Genomic DNA, 17,619 nt, shown 5'->3' on the forward strand with positions numbered 1-17,619 from the left:
AGTAGTAAAGTACATGCTAAAAAAAAAAAATAAAATATAAAATAATATATGTAAAATTAAATTAAAAACAGATTTGATTTTGAATTATTATGATTGATCTCTTTCTCTATATCCCGCGCACACTGTCATGCGAAGTTAACTAACTTATATCACAGACGTACTACGTTTGACGTGACAATTATAACTCACCTCGTGTAAGCCCGCCTTTTCTCAATCTTTGACTATATATACATGGACTACTATCTTCATTGTTGCCGATGAAGCCGAAGTAATAGAGGTACTAGATCGGGAGCATCGGGAATTTTCATGCGCGCGCAGGAATCCCACCCACCCTCGCACCATCCAATCACGGTGAACCACGGAGCGACGAACACCCTCCTACGTTCCAACAACCGCTACGCTCGTTGCAACGAAATCTCGCGCATGCTCAGAGCCCATGTCCCGATCTAGTACCTCTATTGCTTTGGCTTCACGATTCCCATTCAACAACAATAGGAGATAGCAGTCCATGTATATATAGTCAAAGTTCTCAATAACCGAAGCGTGGCACAGACAAAAATAATGAGAACAGAATCAAAAAATCCACTTTGAAAAAATGCATCGGGAGGAAGGCGATTCTGAAACTACGCAAAATTCTGAACAAAATGGCGTTTTGAAAATTTTTCCGCGACCCCCCACTTCCTCTCCCATTGCGACTTGAAAAATCAATTTTCTCCAATTTCTTGAAAAAATGAAAAAATTGAACCGGAGGAAGGGGATATTTAATGTACTTGATTAGACGAGCAAAATGGCGCATTCACAATTTTTCTACCCCCCACCCTTTTCTCTCCCACTACCTGATGTTTTTGTGGAGTGGGGGGAACATGAAGAAAATACAAAAAAATTGAACCGGAGGAAGGGGATATTTAATGTACTTGATTAGACGAGCAAAATGGCGCATTTGAAATTTTTCTACCCCCCACCCTTTTCTCTCCCACTATCCGATGTTTTTTCGATTTTTAAAAAAACATCGGATAGTGGGAGAGAAAAGGGTGGGGGGCAGAAAAATTTCAAATGCGCCATTTTGCTCGTCTAATCAAGTACATTAAATATCCCCTTCCTCCGGTTCAATTTTTTTGTATTTTCTTCATGTTCCCGCCAGTGTTGTGCGTAACGATATTTTTTTTCGTTCCGTTATTTCGTTACGTTACAAAATTAGCATTTTTTTCGTTACGTTTTTTCGTTACAGTACTTGTAACGAAAAAAATGCTGTAACGGTATTTTTCGTTACACCGGTACTTGAACTTTTTCGTTACGTTATTTTCGTTATTTCCGTTACGATTTTTTCGTTACAGAAACGTTTTTTCAACGTAGAATTGATGATATTTTCAAAGAAAAATGCATTTGTAACGAAAAATTGTAACAGAAATGGCTAAAATAACGGAACCAAAAGGTTTAAATACCAGTGTAACGAAAAAAATACCGTTACATTTTTTCGTTACAGATATAATCATGATACAATTACGTTTATTAAAAAGGGAATTTTTGAAAAAGTCAAGCTTGGAACTCTTGGAAGGTAAAAAATCTCATTTTTTGACTCAACTTGAAAATATTGTAACTAAAAAAATAACAAAAAAGGTAACAGAATTTTTTCGTTTTTCGTTACGTTACATCAAGAAAAATATTGTTACGTTACGTTTCAGTTACACAACATCACATGATCAAAATAACGTTTTCGTTACAGTTCCGTTACCTGTAACGAAAAAAATTTCGTTATTTTCGTTTTTCGTTACAGTTACTGTTACGGGACGCCAACACTGTGTTCCCTGTTCCCCCCACTCCACAAAAACATCAGGTAGTGGGAGAGAAAAGGGTGGGGGGTAGAAAAATTGTGAATGCGCCATTTTGCTCGTCTAATCAAGTACATTAAATATCCCCTTCCTCCGGTTCAATTTTTTCATTTTTTCAAGAAATTGGAGAAAATTGATTTTTCAAGTCGCAATGGGAGAGGAAGTGGGGGGTCGCGGAAAAATTTTCAAAACGCCATTTTGTTCAGAATTTTGCGTAGTTTCAGAATCGCCTTCCTCCCGATGCATTTTTTCAAAGTGGATTTTTTGATTCTGTTCTCATTATTTTTGTCTGTGCCACGCTTCGGTTATTGAGAAAAGGCGGGCTTACACGAGGTGAGTTATAATTGTCACGTCAAACGTAGTACGTCTGTGACTAATTACTAGAGACTAAGGATACTTTTCGGCATCGTGTGCTGTCGAGTGCTTTCGGCTACGCTCGTTTGACTTGTCTCCATGAAAATGAAATATTCTCCTTATCAAAGATGAAACTCCTGTTTCCTTTTTGTTCAAATCTTTCTTTTTCATAATCATATTATTTCATACGAATATTGTACGTATTTTAATGATAAAACTCGTGTTAGTCCTGTTTCTTTTGAATTTTAATCTGTTTCATAATTTCGTTGACACGTCGACAGTCTTGTACTCTAGTTAGACAACTTGGTTTCCGATCTGAACATTTCCAAATGGCAATAATATAAATAAAAAACAGCTGTGATGATACTAGTCTTTCGAATTCAATTTGAAGAAAATGTAAAACTTTAACAGAATGAGAAGTGACGTTGTTGTACAAACATTTGGAACTTGGAAGTTTTTCAAAAGAAGATTGATATCACATCAGTCAAAGTCAAAATCGAAAAAATCTTATCAGATTTCCAACTGCTCACATAAGGCATTTAACCCAAAGTATATTATTAAGCAACAAAAAATTGCATTCTACAAGAAATACAATGAAGAATACGTAAGAGACAATATAATATTCGAATATTATAATTAATTTTTAATTAAAATTAAAAAATCTCATCAACAGGAACAGGGAACTTGAATCATTACAATATTACAAAGAATAAAGTCAAACGAGCGTAGCCGAAAGCACTCGACAGCACACGATGCCGAAAAGTATCCTTAGTCTCTAGTAATTAGTTACGTCAGTGATATAAGTTAGTTAACTTCGCTTCGCATGACAGTGTGCGCGGGATATTGTGCAATTAAATTAAATTAAGTACCTAAAATTAAAATTTGGGAAATTTGCCAAGTAGGTATGTATATATGGTGAATTGGTGATTGGTGAAGAAGACGTGAAGATGAAGAATAAAGAATTGAAGAATGTGAAGATTGAACTTTGAAGAACACGAAATAACGAATAAAAATTAAAAAATTAAAAATAGGCAAAGCAAGGTTAATTAAAAAAATTTAGCACCACTTCACAGCTCAAAGGAATTTCAATGTTTGAGATTTAGACAGCACAGCTGATTCGTGAATTCGTGATTCAGCGACTCCACTAATATGCGTAATAGCATCACACTTATGACTTATCAAAACAAAAAATATACACAACGAAATCACTCAAAAGTTTTGGAAGCAGCAAAATTAATTATCGGTTTGTACAACTTTCAGCTTTCATTGTGTGCTTTCACTTAAATATATAGCAACTTTAACGTTTTACCAACGTTTCAACAGTATTACTCAAGCAGACGTAAGTGAATCTGTGTTGATTATATGCTTTGATATGTGTTCAATCTGCTTCACCAAATTTCCCCAGAATACAGCTGTAAATTTCTAATGTGTTACAGATGATGTTGACTTTACCTTACTCTGCTGAATAAATGCAAAATTCATATATTTGCGTGCTCGTTTGAGTAATACATGAAAATCATGGAGTTAAGTCATAGTTTAGTATTAAACGAAGAAGCCTTAAAAGAAATTCCGGAGCCAAAACGACCAGTATTCGTCTTTGAATGGCTACGTTTTCTGGACAAGGTCTTATCAACAGCTCAAAAGGTGAGACATAAGTTTTTCTAATTGATTCGCATTCTGATTATGTCCTCTTTTCTAAAAACACGAATTTTCTATTGTACAGGCCGACATCAAAGGATATCAAAAGAAACTAGTGGCACAATTATTGGATATAATTCAAGAGAGTCCGGGTCCTCCGACTCGAAGATTAGTTGCTCGATGTTTAGCCACACTGTTCAGTGTCGGCGATACATTCCTGTTATTTGACACAGTCAACAAATGTAACGATATCTTGAAGAATAAGGACGACTCACCCAGTTTTCCGCAAACAAAACTGTAAACGCCTACTCATATTTTCTTTGGTCATTTTCAACGTAATTTGACTGTGTTTTCTTTACAGAGCTGCAATTTGTTGTATTGGATTCATGTATCAGAAACTAGGTCGTATGATGGGTAGATCGTACGAAGAAACAGTCCAAATTTTGATCAAGTGTTTACGAAATGCGGAATCTTTAACTCGTATCGAAGTTATGCTGGCCTTTGAAAAAGTTAGTATTGCACTTCAGTCTATGTTTTCAGTTGTTTAGAATAAAACTTATTTCCAAATCGTAGGTTTGTTGCGGAATGGGCGCTGCCATATCGAATATCCACAAAGAAATTTATAAAGCAGCCCGTCATTGTTTAACCGACCGAGTGATGGCTGTGCGATGTGCTGCTTCTAAGGTACAAATTTTTAATAAAATGTTCCTCGTATTTCTCGTACTACCTAATGAATATTCATAACATTTTACCATTATTTGTAGTGTTTATTGGAAATGTCTAAACATGCACCTTTCATTTACACTACTGAATTAGAAAGTATGGCTGCTCTGTGTTTTCGAGCATTTGACGGTGCTAATTACGAAGCGCGTTACGCAATAGCTAAATTATTAGGCACCTTAGTGGCATCCACACAAACACAAGCAAATAACCAATTGCCTGTATCAGGTCATTAATTAATTTGATTTATAATACGTGATAGTCTTTTGAGGTGTAGTGTTAACTTATACAAAATCGTTTCCAGGTCCAAAAAAAGACACCAAAGAAGTCTCGTTAGATGACGCTTTTGGAATCCTCATGTCCGGATTTCTACGTGGAGGCACCGGATTTCTGAAAGGCACAGGAGAAATCATCAAAGGAAGCTCAACAGTGAATCGAGAAGTTCGTGTTGGAGTAACACATGTGAGTATTTTCATTACTTTTCCCATTTAATTTACTTTCCGGTACTAATTAACATTTTTTTGCAGGCATATGTGATATTTATTCAAATTTTGGGAGCTAATTGGCTCGAAAGAAATACCAACTTCATTTTAAACCATATACTTGATTTGGTAGCCAACCCTAAAGCTGCATCCTCGCATATAGATGCCGTATATTCGCGCAAATGTATAAATTTCATACTTAGAAGCATCTTGGGGCGTATGCTTAGTGAAAAAGCTCAAGCATCAACCTGTAAACAACTGGCGATTATTGTAGCCAAACAGATGGCCACTATAGGTACAATTTCTTTTTCTATTGTTCTTCTTGTGTAACAATTTTCTGATACTGATTGTTTGGATAGATTTTAGCCCAGAAAATGCCAAGGACAGCAATCAAGAAACTCTCTTTGGTCAGCATTTGTTAGTTTGCGCATTACAAGAAATGGGATTATTGATGCTGAGTTTAGGAACGACTGCAAATAACCTTATATCGGATCCCTCATGTGGTACATTGAATTTGTTTTCGTTTAGTTTCTCAATTTTTTTTCTCTTTTTTTGCTACCTTATTTACTAAATCATTTTTATGGAAAATATTAGGTTTGATTGAAGCCGTAATGGCAGTCTTGATTCATCCATGTTACGCTGCCAGATTAGCAGCAGCTTGGTGTCTTCGATGTATATGTATTGCTGTTCCAGGCCAATGTACTATTTTAATAAACAGGTAAATTCACTGTTACAAATTTTTTAAATGTATTAGAATAATGAATTTATGAGATGAAAATATTATGCAGATGTCTCGAAGGACTGGAGAACATGAAAACAACCTCGGAAGCGATTTCTGGATATAGTGGAGCATTAGCTGCAGTTTTAGGAGGAGTCAGACTTTCTCCTTTGGGTGTTCCTCACACTAAAGGAAAAGTAATGCAATTTATTGAATTTTTATGAGAAAAAAGGTTCCCTACCCTTAGTTTAATTGAGTTTATTTTCTAGATTATATTCAACACAGCTGAAGAGTTACTTCGCAGTGCGAATCAGAATAGTCGGCTTTCGTTACATCGGACGCAAGCTGGTTGGCTTCTGATCGGTTCTATTATGACTCTAGGTACAGATTATTATCACATTATTATTTAATTATTTTTCAAAATATTGTGTTCAGGTGATAATTATACATTTTTGTTGTAGGGAGTTCTGTTGTTCGTAGTTTATTACCGAGAATGGTATTATTGTGGAGAAATTCATTTCCTCGTTCGAATAAAGAATTAGATTCGGAAAAAGCTCGCGGAGATGCGTTTACTTGGCAGGTCAGTTGTGTAAACTAAGTGATTTACAATTCTGAAAATGTCAATTCAACGAATTTCTTCCATTGACTAGGTGACTCTTGAAGGAAGAGGTGGAGCGCTGTCTTCTATGCACAGCTTTTTACAAAATTGTCCCGAACTTGTGAATGAAGATATTATTCGAAGATTATTGACACCAATTGAGTCTGCGATATCAATGCTGATCAAGTACAATTTTAATTCATTTTACTTACGCTTTAAAAATATCATTTTTAAAAAATTCAACCATATTATTTTCTGAAATTCTAGTATGGGATCGGTAATAAAATCCTACGGACAACATATCAAAGCTCCTGCAGCTACAGTGAGACATCGACTTTACGAAACCCTCTCACTAATTCCACCTCATGCTTTCGAAGGTAATTTCTCAGTGAAATTCTTGTATTTGGATATTATTTTGTAGTTGATTAATTTTTCGGTATTGCATTAGGTTCCTATACCCACATATTGAGACTTTTAGTATCAGAATTCACATTGAGTGAAAATCCAGCGAATACAACGTGTTCATTGCTTCGAGCATCTTGTCACACTGATGAATCAGTTTTATTAGGCACTGCTCCTCTTCTGCATACTGATCATCGTATTGTTGAGGATCAAGTAATTCGATAATACACATTTCTCTTCTTGAAATATAATCTCAAACAAAACGATTAATATAATTTTATCATTTTTAGTTGATGGCTAGTAGCGCATCTGGTTCTGGAGCACTAGAACACGATCCATGTTGCTTGTATAGACCAATGACGGTAAATTGAATTTTTATTAAGATAATACATGTTGGATTTTTCAAGTATTTGGCGGTCTAATTTTGTATTTTTCTCACAGAATGAAGAACTCCCCGGACCATTACCTCTCGGTGTAGCTGTAATTGACTCTTCAGTGTCACTATTCGGCCTAATATTCCCACGTGTTGCAAACAAGCACCGGTTTCAAATTTTGGAGCATTTCGTCGAATGCATTAAACAAGCGAAATCATCTCGAGCTGACGCAGTCACAATTAATATTTTCGCTTCATTATTAGCAGCGTTGAAAGGTTTAACGGAAGCTAAAGGAAATATCGGCCAAGAAGACGTCAGAAAAGCTGCAACATCATTTATAGTGGTTTGTGAACATTTTCGTATTCGCTGTTCATTGATTTCGGTGTAAATAACCAAATGAAATCCTTTACAGGGGACTCTGACTAATAGCAGTCCAATTTTACGATGTGCTGCTGCCGAATCACTGGGTCGTTTAGCTCAGGTCGTGGCAGATCCGAGATTCACCGCTGAATTGGCTCAAACTAGTTTTGATCGTTTGAGGAATGCTCGCGATGTTGCGAGTCGTACAGGGCATTCTTTGGCATTGGGATGTATACATCGTTACGTCGGTGGCATGGGATCTAGTCAGCATTTAAACATGAGCGTCAGTATTCTGCTAGCTCTGGCACAAGATTGTACTTCTCCTGTGGTGCAGGTCGGTCTGCGTGGACTTGAATGTTGAAAATCTGGAATTTCATAGAAGCTAACTCGATTTTGATTTCGTTAGGTTTGGTCGTTGTATGCATTATCACTTATTGCTGAATCAGGTGGACCAATGTTCCGTGGATACGTAGAACCTTCGCTTTCATTGGCTTTAAAATTACTTTTAACAGTTCCTCAATCCCATGTTGACGTGCATCATTGCATTGGTAAAGTACTGTCTGCTTTGATAACCGTCATTGGACCAGAATTACAAGGTACTTATTACTTAATTCAACTTTAAACTTGACAGTAAACTGTAAAACTATTTCCCATGCCATGAAATTTTCACTGAACTTCCAAGTCGAAGCTTATTGGCACTAGGAAGAATTTTTGGGAAATACTGTTTCTCAAATTTATTCAATTATTTGTTGAAAAATTGCCAAATTTGCATTTTTCTGATTTACAGGAAATGCAACGGCAACATGCACAGCTAGATCATCGTTTTTGTGCGCTTGTGCCATCATGCAAGACCATCAAGATCCGTTAGTACAAACTGAAGCTACCGCTTGCTTACAACAGCTGCATTTATTTACTCCAAGACACGTCAATTTATCCTCTTTTGTTCCCACACTTTGTGTGAGTATTCGTCTAATGCAGTTTTTTCGGGGAAAATCACGAAATCTATAATTAAAGTTTGATTATTTTCCAGAAAACATTACCGAGTAATCATTTGTTGTTGAGAAAAGCTGCGGTATCTTGTTTACGTCAATTAGCTCAGCGAGAAGCGAGAGAAATCTGCGAACATGCGTTAACGTTAATCAATGAAAATAACGAAAATGCCACCGACGATTATTTGGCTATGACTGAAAGTGGCTTACCTGGATTACTTTTCAAACTATTAGACACAGAAACGGATAAACAACTTATTAAAGACGTACACGACACATTGACGAGTATGCTGCAAATGTTAGCTGCTGATAATTTAACGCAGTGGTTGTCCCTTTGTCGATCTGTTCTCACTATAACATCTGGTAAAGCACTCTAGAATCAAAAGACATAGCTTAGTCATCTTTGAATTCATTGTTTGTTTACAAATCAATTCATTTCAGAATCCAATACTGATAACGACACTGCCAGAAATGCTACACTCGTCGAGGAAACCGAGGAAGAAGGAGACGATTTGGCTGAATTTAAAACTGGCGAAAATAATCCAAAAAAGAATTCCATTCAGCCTCGCTGGCCTACCCGAGTATTCGCCGCCGAATGCGTGCGACGTATCATCACCACATGTCAAGCAGCTGGTCCTGCTCATTTCGATTTACAATTAGCCAAAGAATTAAATTTGTCTAAAAATAAGGGTAAAATTTCAATCATGCCTAGAAATTGAAATTGAATCGTGATCTAACTCACAAATATTGTTCTAGGCGATTATTTAGTATCCCATTTATCGGAATTGATTCGAATGGCATTTATCGCCGCCACCAGTGACTCGGATGAATTACGATTGGAAGGATTACGAACATTGCATATAATCATAGATAAATTTTCCAAAGTCCCCGAACCCGAGTTTCCGGGTCATTTGTTACTAGAACAGTTCCAAGCTCAAGTGCGTATATCCTTATACATAATGCACTTTTGATAAAAGCAAATATGAGAATTCACTGACCCGTGTTGAAAATGTTCAGGTTGGAGCTGCTTTGAGACCCGCATTTTCCAACGAAACAGCCAGTCATGTTACAGCTGCTGCTTGCGCCGTTTGTAGTGCTTGGATTGGTAGCGGAGTTGCTAAGGATTTGAACGATCTACGTCGAGTTCACCAGTTACTCGTGTCTTCGCTGACTAAATTACAAAATACATCGAATGCCACTACTCTATACAACGAAAGCGTCGCTACGTTGGAAAAGCTCTCCATTTTGAAAGCCTGGGCTGAGGTTTACATCGTAGCTATGGTGAACGAAGGTTACACCAGTGATATTAAAATAACCATGCCTACGATCGAAGATGAAGAAAGTGACGAAGATTTCGGTAAATTCGAAAGTAAAGGCGAAAGTTTATTGAGTTTGGTTCAGCCTGAATTATCTTCGTTGGCTGAACATTGGCTCGCTGCGTTACGCGATCATGCGTTATTAATGTTGCCACCAGGTTCGTCTGTTGTTCAACTGTAGCCTAGTCTAATCAATGACTAGTTGAAATATTAATAACGTACCTATGTATGTTTACAGAATATTCTAGTCAATTGCCAAGAGATGGAGGTGCATTTTATACGAATGATACGATGGATAGTTGCAGGCCTCATTATTGTGCTACGTGGCCTGCGCTTTTACACGCTGCTACGCTTTGGTTAACTTCAGATTTCTTTAAACAACCCCCTGCGGAGAAAAATGATAAAATTGCCAAGAAAGCTACCGAATATTTCGGATTGATCTTCGGTATGCATCAATTAATTACACCCTTATTTAGTTATATTTCGACGATTCATTAACGTGTTTTTTTATTTTTCCCACAGGTATATGTATGGAATCGTTGTGCAATTCACGTTCTGTTTGTCCAACTGACAGTGTTATTACGTGTTTACGTACGTTATATGCGTTGTTAAGTCTGCCATACCCGCGTCAGCTTCTGACAGCTAATTCCAAATTACCTATCGAAGTGTGCAATGTTCTTCATAGGTGAGTAAATAAAAACATTGAGTGTTTTGTAGAAATTATTCCATTCTGATTACGTTATGTTTTTCTCATGTTCTTTTAGATTAATTCTAACCAAAGATCATTCAGAAATTCATAGATTATGTATGGATGTATTAAAACAGACTATTTTAGCGGTTCAAGAATCATTGACTTCTGCCAAAAAAAGCAAATTCAAAGGTAAACTATTAGTGAATAAATTGAACTGTTCAATTTCAAGAATTTCCTCAATATTGATGCTATTTTTTTGTTACCAGAATTATATCCTGTCAACCAAGACGTTGCTATCAGTAGCGTCGAAGAACTAGACTTATTAGGAGAAGGTGGCGAAGATGGAAATATCAATCACACCCAAGGTTTTGTTTTTGCTGTGCTTGAAGTATGTCTATGTTTGATCGTTCGACAAATGCCAACGTTGAATTGGTTATCTCTCGTCTCATCTACTGTTCAAACGAGACAACAATTACCCAGCAACGAACTCAGCGATTTAGTTGCTAGTTCTATTACTGCGATGGAGTCGCTGCCTGATTTATGTTCTCCAGCTGGTAAAATATTCTACTTTGAATATTGTTTTCGTTTTTTCTGGAATTTATACCGATATTTTTTCGACAAAGGTGCTGTATCAATATTGCCAACGGTTCTATACCTCACTACCAGTGTTATGAAAGAGATAGCTTCGATGACAACTAATGGCAAAACAAACAATGTAGCGGTGACTACTGCTTTGCATGCGTTGCGTTCTTTTGTTACCCATAAATACTGCGCTGATCCCAGATCAAGTCAGCAGTGGAAATCTTTATTGCAAAGTACTATGGCTAAAATGATTGATTTGGCCAAAACAGGTACATATGTTAATTGACAACTACACTGGAATGTAAAAATTATACCCATCATGTCTTAACAAAATATGGCGCAAATAATTTTATTCAGGTTCGGATGAAAAGAAAATCGACGAAGTTTGCATTATGCTAGCGCTATCAGTTTTCGTTTTAAATGCTCCGGCTGATGTTATTGTTGTTCCTAATTTACAGTATCCTTGCATTAATTACTTTAGACATTGCTTCCAAAGCGAAAATATACAAGTATGGATGAGTTTTCTTTAAAGATGTTTAATTTATTAAACCATTGTTATAATATTTCGTATGATTCTAGGTCAGAATGAAATGCGTTCAGACATTGAAGCATTTATTTAATCATTCCGATAAAACTGTTTCAAATGGATATATTTTGGCATTAGCTCCCAGATTGGTGGAGTATTTGCATTTGGAACCCACCAAATGTCCAAATTCTGAACTAGAACTTCAATTATCCATTGAAGTTATTAATGCTGTGGAATCGCTTATACGACTGGCTGAGCCAGATAAAGGTATAATTACATTTGTTTTTCAATTTTTTTCTATTTGAAATGATTTTTTAGATTTTTTTATTCTATCATTACTGTTATTATTATTATTGTTTACAATCTTGCCACTATTAGGAAATATTCTCCAAGGTGAGATTTAGAGATTAGGCGATGTTTTAAATAAATATTAAAAAAAAATATCTCCACTAATCCTATTGGTTTTTCTGATCTATGATTCAGGTGTTAAAGTACTAGGCATGCTTGTACCTGCTCTAGTCGGATTTCTACTAGAAGAGTCGATGAAATTCCCCAACAAGTATCAGAAATCATTGCACGAGCATAGTTTACAATGGTTGACGAAAATTGGACCCCAGTATCCTCAAGTAAATATTTTCAATTGAAGGTTCAAATTCTGCTTTCATGTGGCTAATGTGTGTTTGATTTTTTTTAGGAATTCAAAACTGTCATATCTCAAAATGGAAACCTGCGTTCTAAATTAGAAGCTGCGGCTCGCGCTAAAGGTCAGAAAGGTAAACTAGATCAGAAAACCGTAATTTCCAAGAACGCGATGATTTCAACAGCCCCGACTATTAAATTAAAAACCGATTTTACTAATTTCCAAAGTTCCATTCCTAAAAACTAAATTTTTAGTATTTTATTAAGTATTTATACAGTGAAAGCAATATTCATATTATGTAGAAATGCTTGGTTTTAATTTTCTTTTTTATTTTCGACTCCAATCTTAGCTAAATTTTAATTTTTTTTTTATTTTATAAGACTGCGTAATATTACCGAATGTTCTTCCACTTTTTTTTTCGTTTTTTAATTGATTTTTATTGGTTTACCAATTACCATTAGATTTTAAATATTTATTTTTGTTTCAACATCGATTGTAGAAAATATGGCTTTTTAGTAACTAAAAATATTTAATGAATTTCTGTTGAAGTATTTTACGAACAGATTTACTAATGAATTTTATGTTATTTGCGTAGTTAATCAATGTAATATTAATTCAATTGTGTAACAGTAGTGATAGTTTTTTGAATTGAAAGTAAAACATGAATACAAAATAGTAATTTATTTGAAAAAAAGTGTATAAAATTTCTACTGCGTAATTTTTAAACAAGCATAATCCATTAGCTGATATAATTCTCCAATCAATTTGCAGCTGATGTGAATACGTCATGAAAAAAAAAACAATGTTTGTAGATGAAAAATTATTAACAAGTAACCAAGGAAAAAAATCACAATAAATTTTAAACAATTTAACTAGTAGGTACCTTCACAACAATATGATTTCACTGAATAAAAAAATCAAATACGTATGAGCCCAATCATAAGAAACACTTACAAAATAAAAATTCCCTTTCAACGTAACAATGATAATTGAATTACAAAGTAGATACAAATATGAATTAATAAGGAGAGCTGATCACCGACTGAATACATCAAATCAGCAAAACGATTCGTAAACGTTTGCCGCTAGAATCTGTAATTTATCAGAAAGAATTAAGTTTTTCAACCAAACCTTGTTTTCTTTCATCTTAATGGTATTATGAATAACAGGCAACATTTTAACTATCGGTAACGAAAAAAATTTCAGTGGTTCCTCTCGGTTCGGGTGCTTATCAGCTGCGCTTTCAGTGAACGCGTGTAAAAGTTGATCAATAGCGTACATGAATCCGGAATTAAGTAACGAATTAACGCAATGAGAGGTGAGTTCTTTAGTAGAAAGTACATCAGCTGTTTCGTCATAGATTTGCTTCAGGATAGGATCAGAGGTTTTCTCTATCTGATCATCGATGACTAAAAAATTAGGAATATTCCTGATGAATTCTTCGGTATTGATGGACGTTTGTATAGACCAAAAAATTTCTTGTAAATTTTGAACGGATAGTTTCTGCTTCAAGTCGATATTGGTTACGATATCTGCAACTTTGACTTTCACGTAATCGTGTAATTTAGGTAGGCCAGTCTTTAGAAAGTTGACGTATAAAGAGAGATATTGCTCGTTGGTACTTTCATTTATCTCTTTGTTATCTGCACGGTCTAGATTTTTGTACATGTAGCCTCCAATGATTGAAAATTGTACTTTTAAAACTAATACCAACAGTACTTGAGCGTAAACCATAAGGCAAATTTCGGTGAAGGTGTATAATTTCAAATCTTGCCATAACTTCAAACTGTCAGCTGGTTTAGATTTCAGCTGTGAAACAATCGCATCTATATCGAGCAGTTGTAGAATCTGTTTTTGCAAACGGTTTCCTAAATTGATGATGGTTTGGTGACAAGTGATTTCCAAAGATTCGAAATGTTTCTGACGACGAATAGTCTCGAAAAATTCGGTCGCTTCGAGCTTTTCTTGTTTTTGTAACTGGTAACGTACATAGTTGAATAATGCAACTCCTCCACCAACAGCTATGCCACTGATGAGGAATTTTCTTCTATGGTTGTACAGAAAGGTTTTCAAGCTACCGAAAAAATCCATTGCACGAGTTTTGAACGGATGAGGAATGTGATATGTAAGCTTTGTACACTGAAATCAAGTTTTTGATTGGAAATTATGCAAGCTACAATATTTCAAAAAAGTATATGAGTGAAAGTACTTACGTGTTGATTGCTGAAATTTCGAATGAAAAATTTTTCAATAAATCATCAGTATGTATAAAATTGAAGGATTTGAAATTCTGAATTGGTCCGAGTGAACAACTCTACATCAAAATTTTAAATTATTTACACAACAATTAGCTTTCAAATTTTCGTTTTCATAATTCTTATTTTCAACTCGAACTACGAAAGTTTTTCCAAAATTCAAGCTCAACTACGTGCTTATCAATAATTTTTTCAAAACTTCAAAACAAACGTAAAACAAACAAAATTTAAAAATCATTGAACGATTCTCAAAGTGAACGTTGTTTCGTATTGGTCTATTTTAATCTAGACATTTTGCTATTGGTTAATTGAAACAACAGAATCGTTTACAAAATATGCGCAAAAAGACGAAAAGACCGAAAATTTCAATTAGCGCAATTTCATAATCTTGCATAAAAAAGTGATAATTTTTCATGATGCAAAATTTCAATTTTGAAACGATTTTTCGTTGTCGGTGTTCGTGTTGGGCATTTTCAAATTTCATGAAAAAATTGAGTTGAAAAATACAGATGTGGCCCACGTTCACCGACTTGATCATCTTTAATTTCTTTTGCTGCCGAAAACTGTGATACTTATTCAAGTTAGCGATAAATCTCAAACATGGGAGACAATAAAGATTTAGAAAATCTTGATCTATACGGGCTCTTCGATATTTCCCCTAATGCTGAAAAAGCTGAAGTGAGTATCTGAAATTATTTTTCTAACGTACAAACGATTAGCTTTCTTGAATTTACAATAATTTTCATTCATATTTACAGATTAAAAAAGCCTACAGGAAAAAAGCATTGAGCTGTCATCCTGATAAAAATCCTGATAACCCAGACGCCGCCGCATTATTTCACCAACTTTCTAGAGCTCAAGATTTGTTACTGAATGATGTAGCTAGGGTAAGATTTTGTCTAATTGTCACAAACCTAACTTACCAATTTTAGTTTCCTATGTAATTTTTTTTTTATAGGGAATATATGATAGAAAACTAAAAGCTAAACACGCTGCTCAGCTGCGCAATAGAGAGTTAGATGATGAACGAAAAAGATTTAAACAGAAATTGGAGGAACAGGAATTATCTGCTGAACAAGAGAAGAAGGATGACTTATTACAGGTTTGATTATAGAATTCACTCGTCATTTCTATTTATGTACTGAAAACCGTGTGTAATTTCCATCATTTTATCGCAGAGAAAAATAAGAATTCTACGAGAACAAGCAAAACGAGAAGCTGAAGAAGAAGATGACAGGAATAAGCAAGAACGAACCCAACGCTTACAAGAACATTATTTATCATTTTGTAGAATTAGACTTTCATGGAAAGCCAGCAAAACAGATCCAACGAATGGCGGATATAACGAAAATAAGTTGAAAGAAATATTCTCTCCGGTGAGTATTTAAGAATACGCGTAAGACGAGATTGCATTTTACTCATTCTGTCTTTTACTGATCTGTTCCGAAATTTTTCAGTATGGGGAAATAGAAGCTATGGTTATTCCTTCTGGAAAGAAAGGTCGTGCTCTTATTGAATTCGCCGATCCCGAAGCAGCGGTAATTTCTATTCAACATTACTTACAAATGAGAATGATTTGAGTTTCAAAGTGTTTATTGCTGGTAATCTATTTTTCAGAAACGTGCTGTGCTCATGGCAACTGGTATATCATCAAATCCTTTAAAAATGAAAATATTAGGAGCTGCTGCCGCCGAAGACAGAAAGCAGAAAATACAGTCCATGATGTATAATTCAGCTTCAAAATGTGCATCATCTCAGAGTTCGACTACTGCTGAGGTAAGCATCGAAGATCGAGATTTTTATGATTTCCTTGCTAAGCTTAAAATTTAAAGTTGAATGATTCAGATGTCAACTACGCCTTTATTGTGACATGTGTTTTATGGATTTGCCGACAAAAACACTCATTAAAGATTAATCATAGAAGTAAATATGTAACTTCAATTGTGAAATTTTCGTAGGAAGATCAAGAGTGAGGAAAACAATAATTGCAGCTCAGCAAGAAAATTGTCTGCATTGAGCATCTTCTAATTTTGGATTGCACATTTGACGCCCATCATTTTGAGATTATTTTCCTATTACCTACTTATGTACATACTGTAATGTTATGCTTGTGAATAATTTTTGTAAATAAAAAATGTTGTTATGTTGACTGTTGACTACTAATTATCTGGTACCTGCTTTGTTTTTCCAATTTTTTTTTTTTTTTTTTTTTGAAAAAATGTAGGCAACTTATTAAAACTTTATTCTAGCGTAGACACTTGATTCAAAATCAAAATACAACCTTATAGGTAAATTTAAATTGAATAAACAAAAATATAAAAAGCAAATAAAAATATACATGTTGTGGAAATGAAATTTTCTTAAATTTTTCTCATTTTTAATGATGATAGCTTTGGACACAACCTTAGATAAATATGAAATAAAATATGAAATAATCTAAAAGAAAATGGAAGTACGTTGACTTTTTTTACAATTCATCTTTAGCAGGAGATGGGAATTTTTTCAAAACCGCAAAATACAAATTTCGAAAAGCGTAAAATGAAACAGCAATAATTCCGACAAAAGTAACCAGAAAAATTGTACTCAAAAAGTTACCATCAATTATAGTAGAGCAAGTTTTTCTCCTTTCCTCTTTTGATGTTTCTATTTCATGCAAGCTTTGAGCTAACAATAATTTCATTTTAGTTAGTTCCGACTTCATTTCATCGACATCGACCTCTTCAGCTGAAATTAAGAAAAAAAAATTATGAAGATTTTGAATTTTCGTCTCATAAAATTAAAAATTCACTAACCAGGATGTGGAAGTGGATTCATTTTGTCTATTTACTTAGTTCGTTTGTCGGTAATCGCATAAAAATTCCAAAAAGTCTTTGGTTTCAACTGGAAGAAGCAGAAACAACGACTATTATGCAAGATTTTATTGATTTTTTTGAATATTGATTTAGTTTGAATTTGAAATTTGAACACACAGATGCGGAAAGCGGATGCTGCGAAGCTGGAGCTGGAACAACCATGGAGCAACACAGAGATTTTCTCTTTGTAGTTGCCGACGATTCGTCGAAAAATGACACGTCAGCGTTATGTTGAGTTTTCGACAATTCGACTTGAAAAAACGTTTACAATTTTTGTTTTTTTTTTGTTTTTT

The 17,619-nt window shown here is 34.8% G+C and overlaps 3 protein-coding genes across 4 annotated transcripts; 2 read left to right on the plus strand and 1 right to left on the minus strand.

Moving 5' to 3' along the window:
* Positions 1–3,353: 3,353 nt before the first annotated feature.
* On the plus strand, positions 3,354–13,076 carry LOC135831661 (HEAT repeat-containing protein 5B). Of its 2 annotated transcripts, XM_065344317.1 has the most exons (35): positions 3,354–3,522; positions 3,620–3,827; positions 3,907–4,118; positions 4,183–4,330; positions 4,395–4,505; positions 4,586–4,769; positions 4,846–5,003; positions 5,069–5,318; positions 5,383–5,526; positions 5,618–5,741; positions 5,812–5,938; positions 6,011–6,122; positions 6,203–6,321; positions 6,392–6,525; positions 6,607–6,716; positions 6,788–6,954; positions 7,032–7,103; positions 7,183–7,458; positions 7,528–7,809; positions 7,882–8,071; positions 8,263–8,432; positions 8,506–8,827; positions 8,906–9,154; positions 9,221–9,402; positions 9,482–9,938; positions 10,019–10,225; positions 10,303–10,465; positions 10,545–10,660; positions 10,738–11,025; positions 11,095–11,322; positions 11,411–11,562; positions 11,633–11,846; positions 11,958–11,972; positions 12,063–12,205; positions 12,274–13,076. In XM_065344317.1, exons 2-35 carry the CDS (start codon positions 3,693–3,695, stop codon positions 12,463–12,465), a joined length of 6,153 nt encoding a protein of 2,050 aa, XP_065200389.1. In that variant the 5' UTR covers positions 3,354–3,522; positions 3,620–3,692; the 3' UTR covers positions 12,466–13,076. The 2 variants fall into 2 exon arrangements, with proteins under 2 accessions (XP_065200389.1, XP_065200390.1); XM_065344318.1 differs by lacking the exon at positions 11,958–11,972 and having other exon boundaries at positions 3,355–3,522.
* Positions 12,886–14,666, minus strand: Pex3 (peroxin 3). Its single transcript, XM_065344335.1, has 2 exons — positions 14,433–14,666; positions 12,886–14,358 (listed from the first exon to the last, which is right to left on the minus strand). Exon 2 carries the CDS (start codon positions 14,308–14,310, stop codon positions 13,276–13,278), a length of 1,035 nt encoding a protein of 344 aa, XP_065200407.1. The 5' UTR covers positions 14,311–14,358; positions 14,433–14,666; the 3' UTR covers positions 12,886–13,275.
* A 189-nt stretch (positions 14,667–14,855) lies between these two features.
* Positions 14,856–16,623, plus strand: LOC135831678 (dnaJ homolog subfamily C member 17). The gene is made up of 7 exons (XM_065344351.1): positions 14,856–15,152; positions 15,233–15,361; positions 15,433–15,576; positions 15,653–15,850; positions 15,932–16,012; positions 16,092–16,250; positions 16,433–16,623. The coding sequence occupies exons 1-7, from the start codon at positions 15,075–15,077 to the stop codon at positions 16,445–16,447; spliced, it is 804 nt and encodes a 267-aa protein (XP_065200423.1). The 5' UTR covers positions 14,856–15,074; the 3' UTR covers positions 16,448–16,623.
* The last annotated feature ends 996 nt before the right edge of the window (positions 16,624–17,619 follow it).

Source organism: Planococcus citri, chromosome 1, assembly GCF_950023065.1.
Source record: "Planococcus citri chromosome 1, ihPlaCitr1.1, whole genome shotgun sequence".
NCBI classification, from domain to species: domain Eukaryota; kingdom Metazoa; phylum Arthropoda; class Insecta; order Hemiptera; family Pseudococcidae; genus Planococcus; species Planococcus citri.

Bases quoted from the DNA above. Each gene is read 5' to 3' on its own strand.
- Pex3 (XM_065344335.1), bottom strand. From the start codon at position 14,310: ATGGATTTTTTCGGTAGCTTGAAAACCTTTCTGTACAACCATAGAAGA.
- LOC135831678 (XM_065344351.1), top strand. From the start codon at position 15,075: ATGGGAGACAATAAAGATTTAGAAAATCTTGATCTATACGGGCTCTTC. The intron at 15,153-15,232 runs GTGAGTATCTGA...TCATATTTACAG, and splicing joins CTAATGCTGAAAAAGCTGAA to ATTAAAAAAGCCTACAGGAA. The intron at 16,013-16,091 runs GTAATTTCTATT...TCTATTTTTCAG, and splicing joins TCGCCGATCCCGAAGCAGCG to AAACGTGCTGTGCTCATGGC.
- LOC135831661 (XM_065344317.1), top strand. From the start codon at position 3,693: ATGAAAATCATGGAGTTAAGTCATAGTTTAGTATTAAACGAAGAAGCC. The intron at 4,119-4,182 runs GTAAACGCCTAC...TTTTCTTTACAG, and splicing joins AGTTTTCCGCAAACAAAACT to AGCTGCAATTTGTTGTATTG. The intron at 9,939-10,018 runs GTTCGTCTGTTG...GTATGTTTACAG, and splicing joins GTTATTAATGTTGCCACCAG to AATATTCTAGTCAATTGCCA.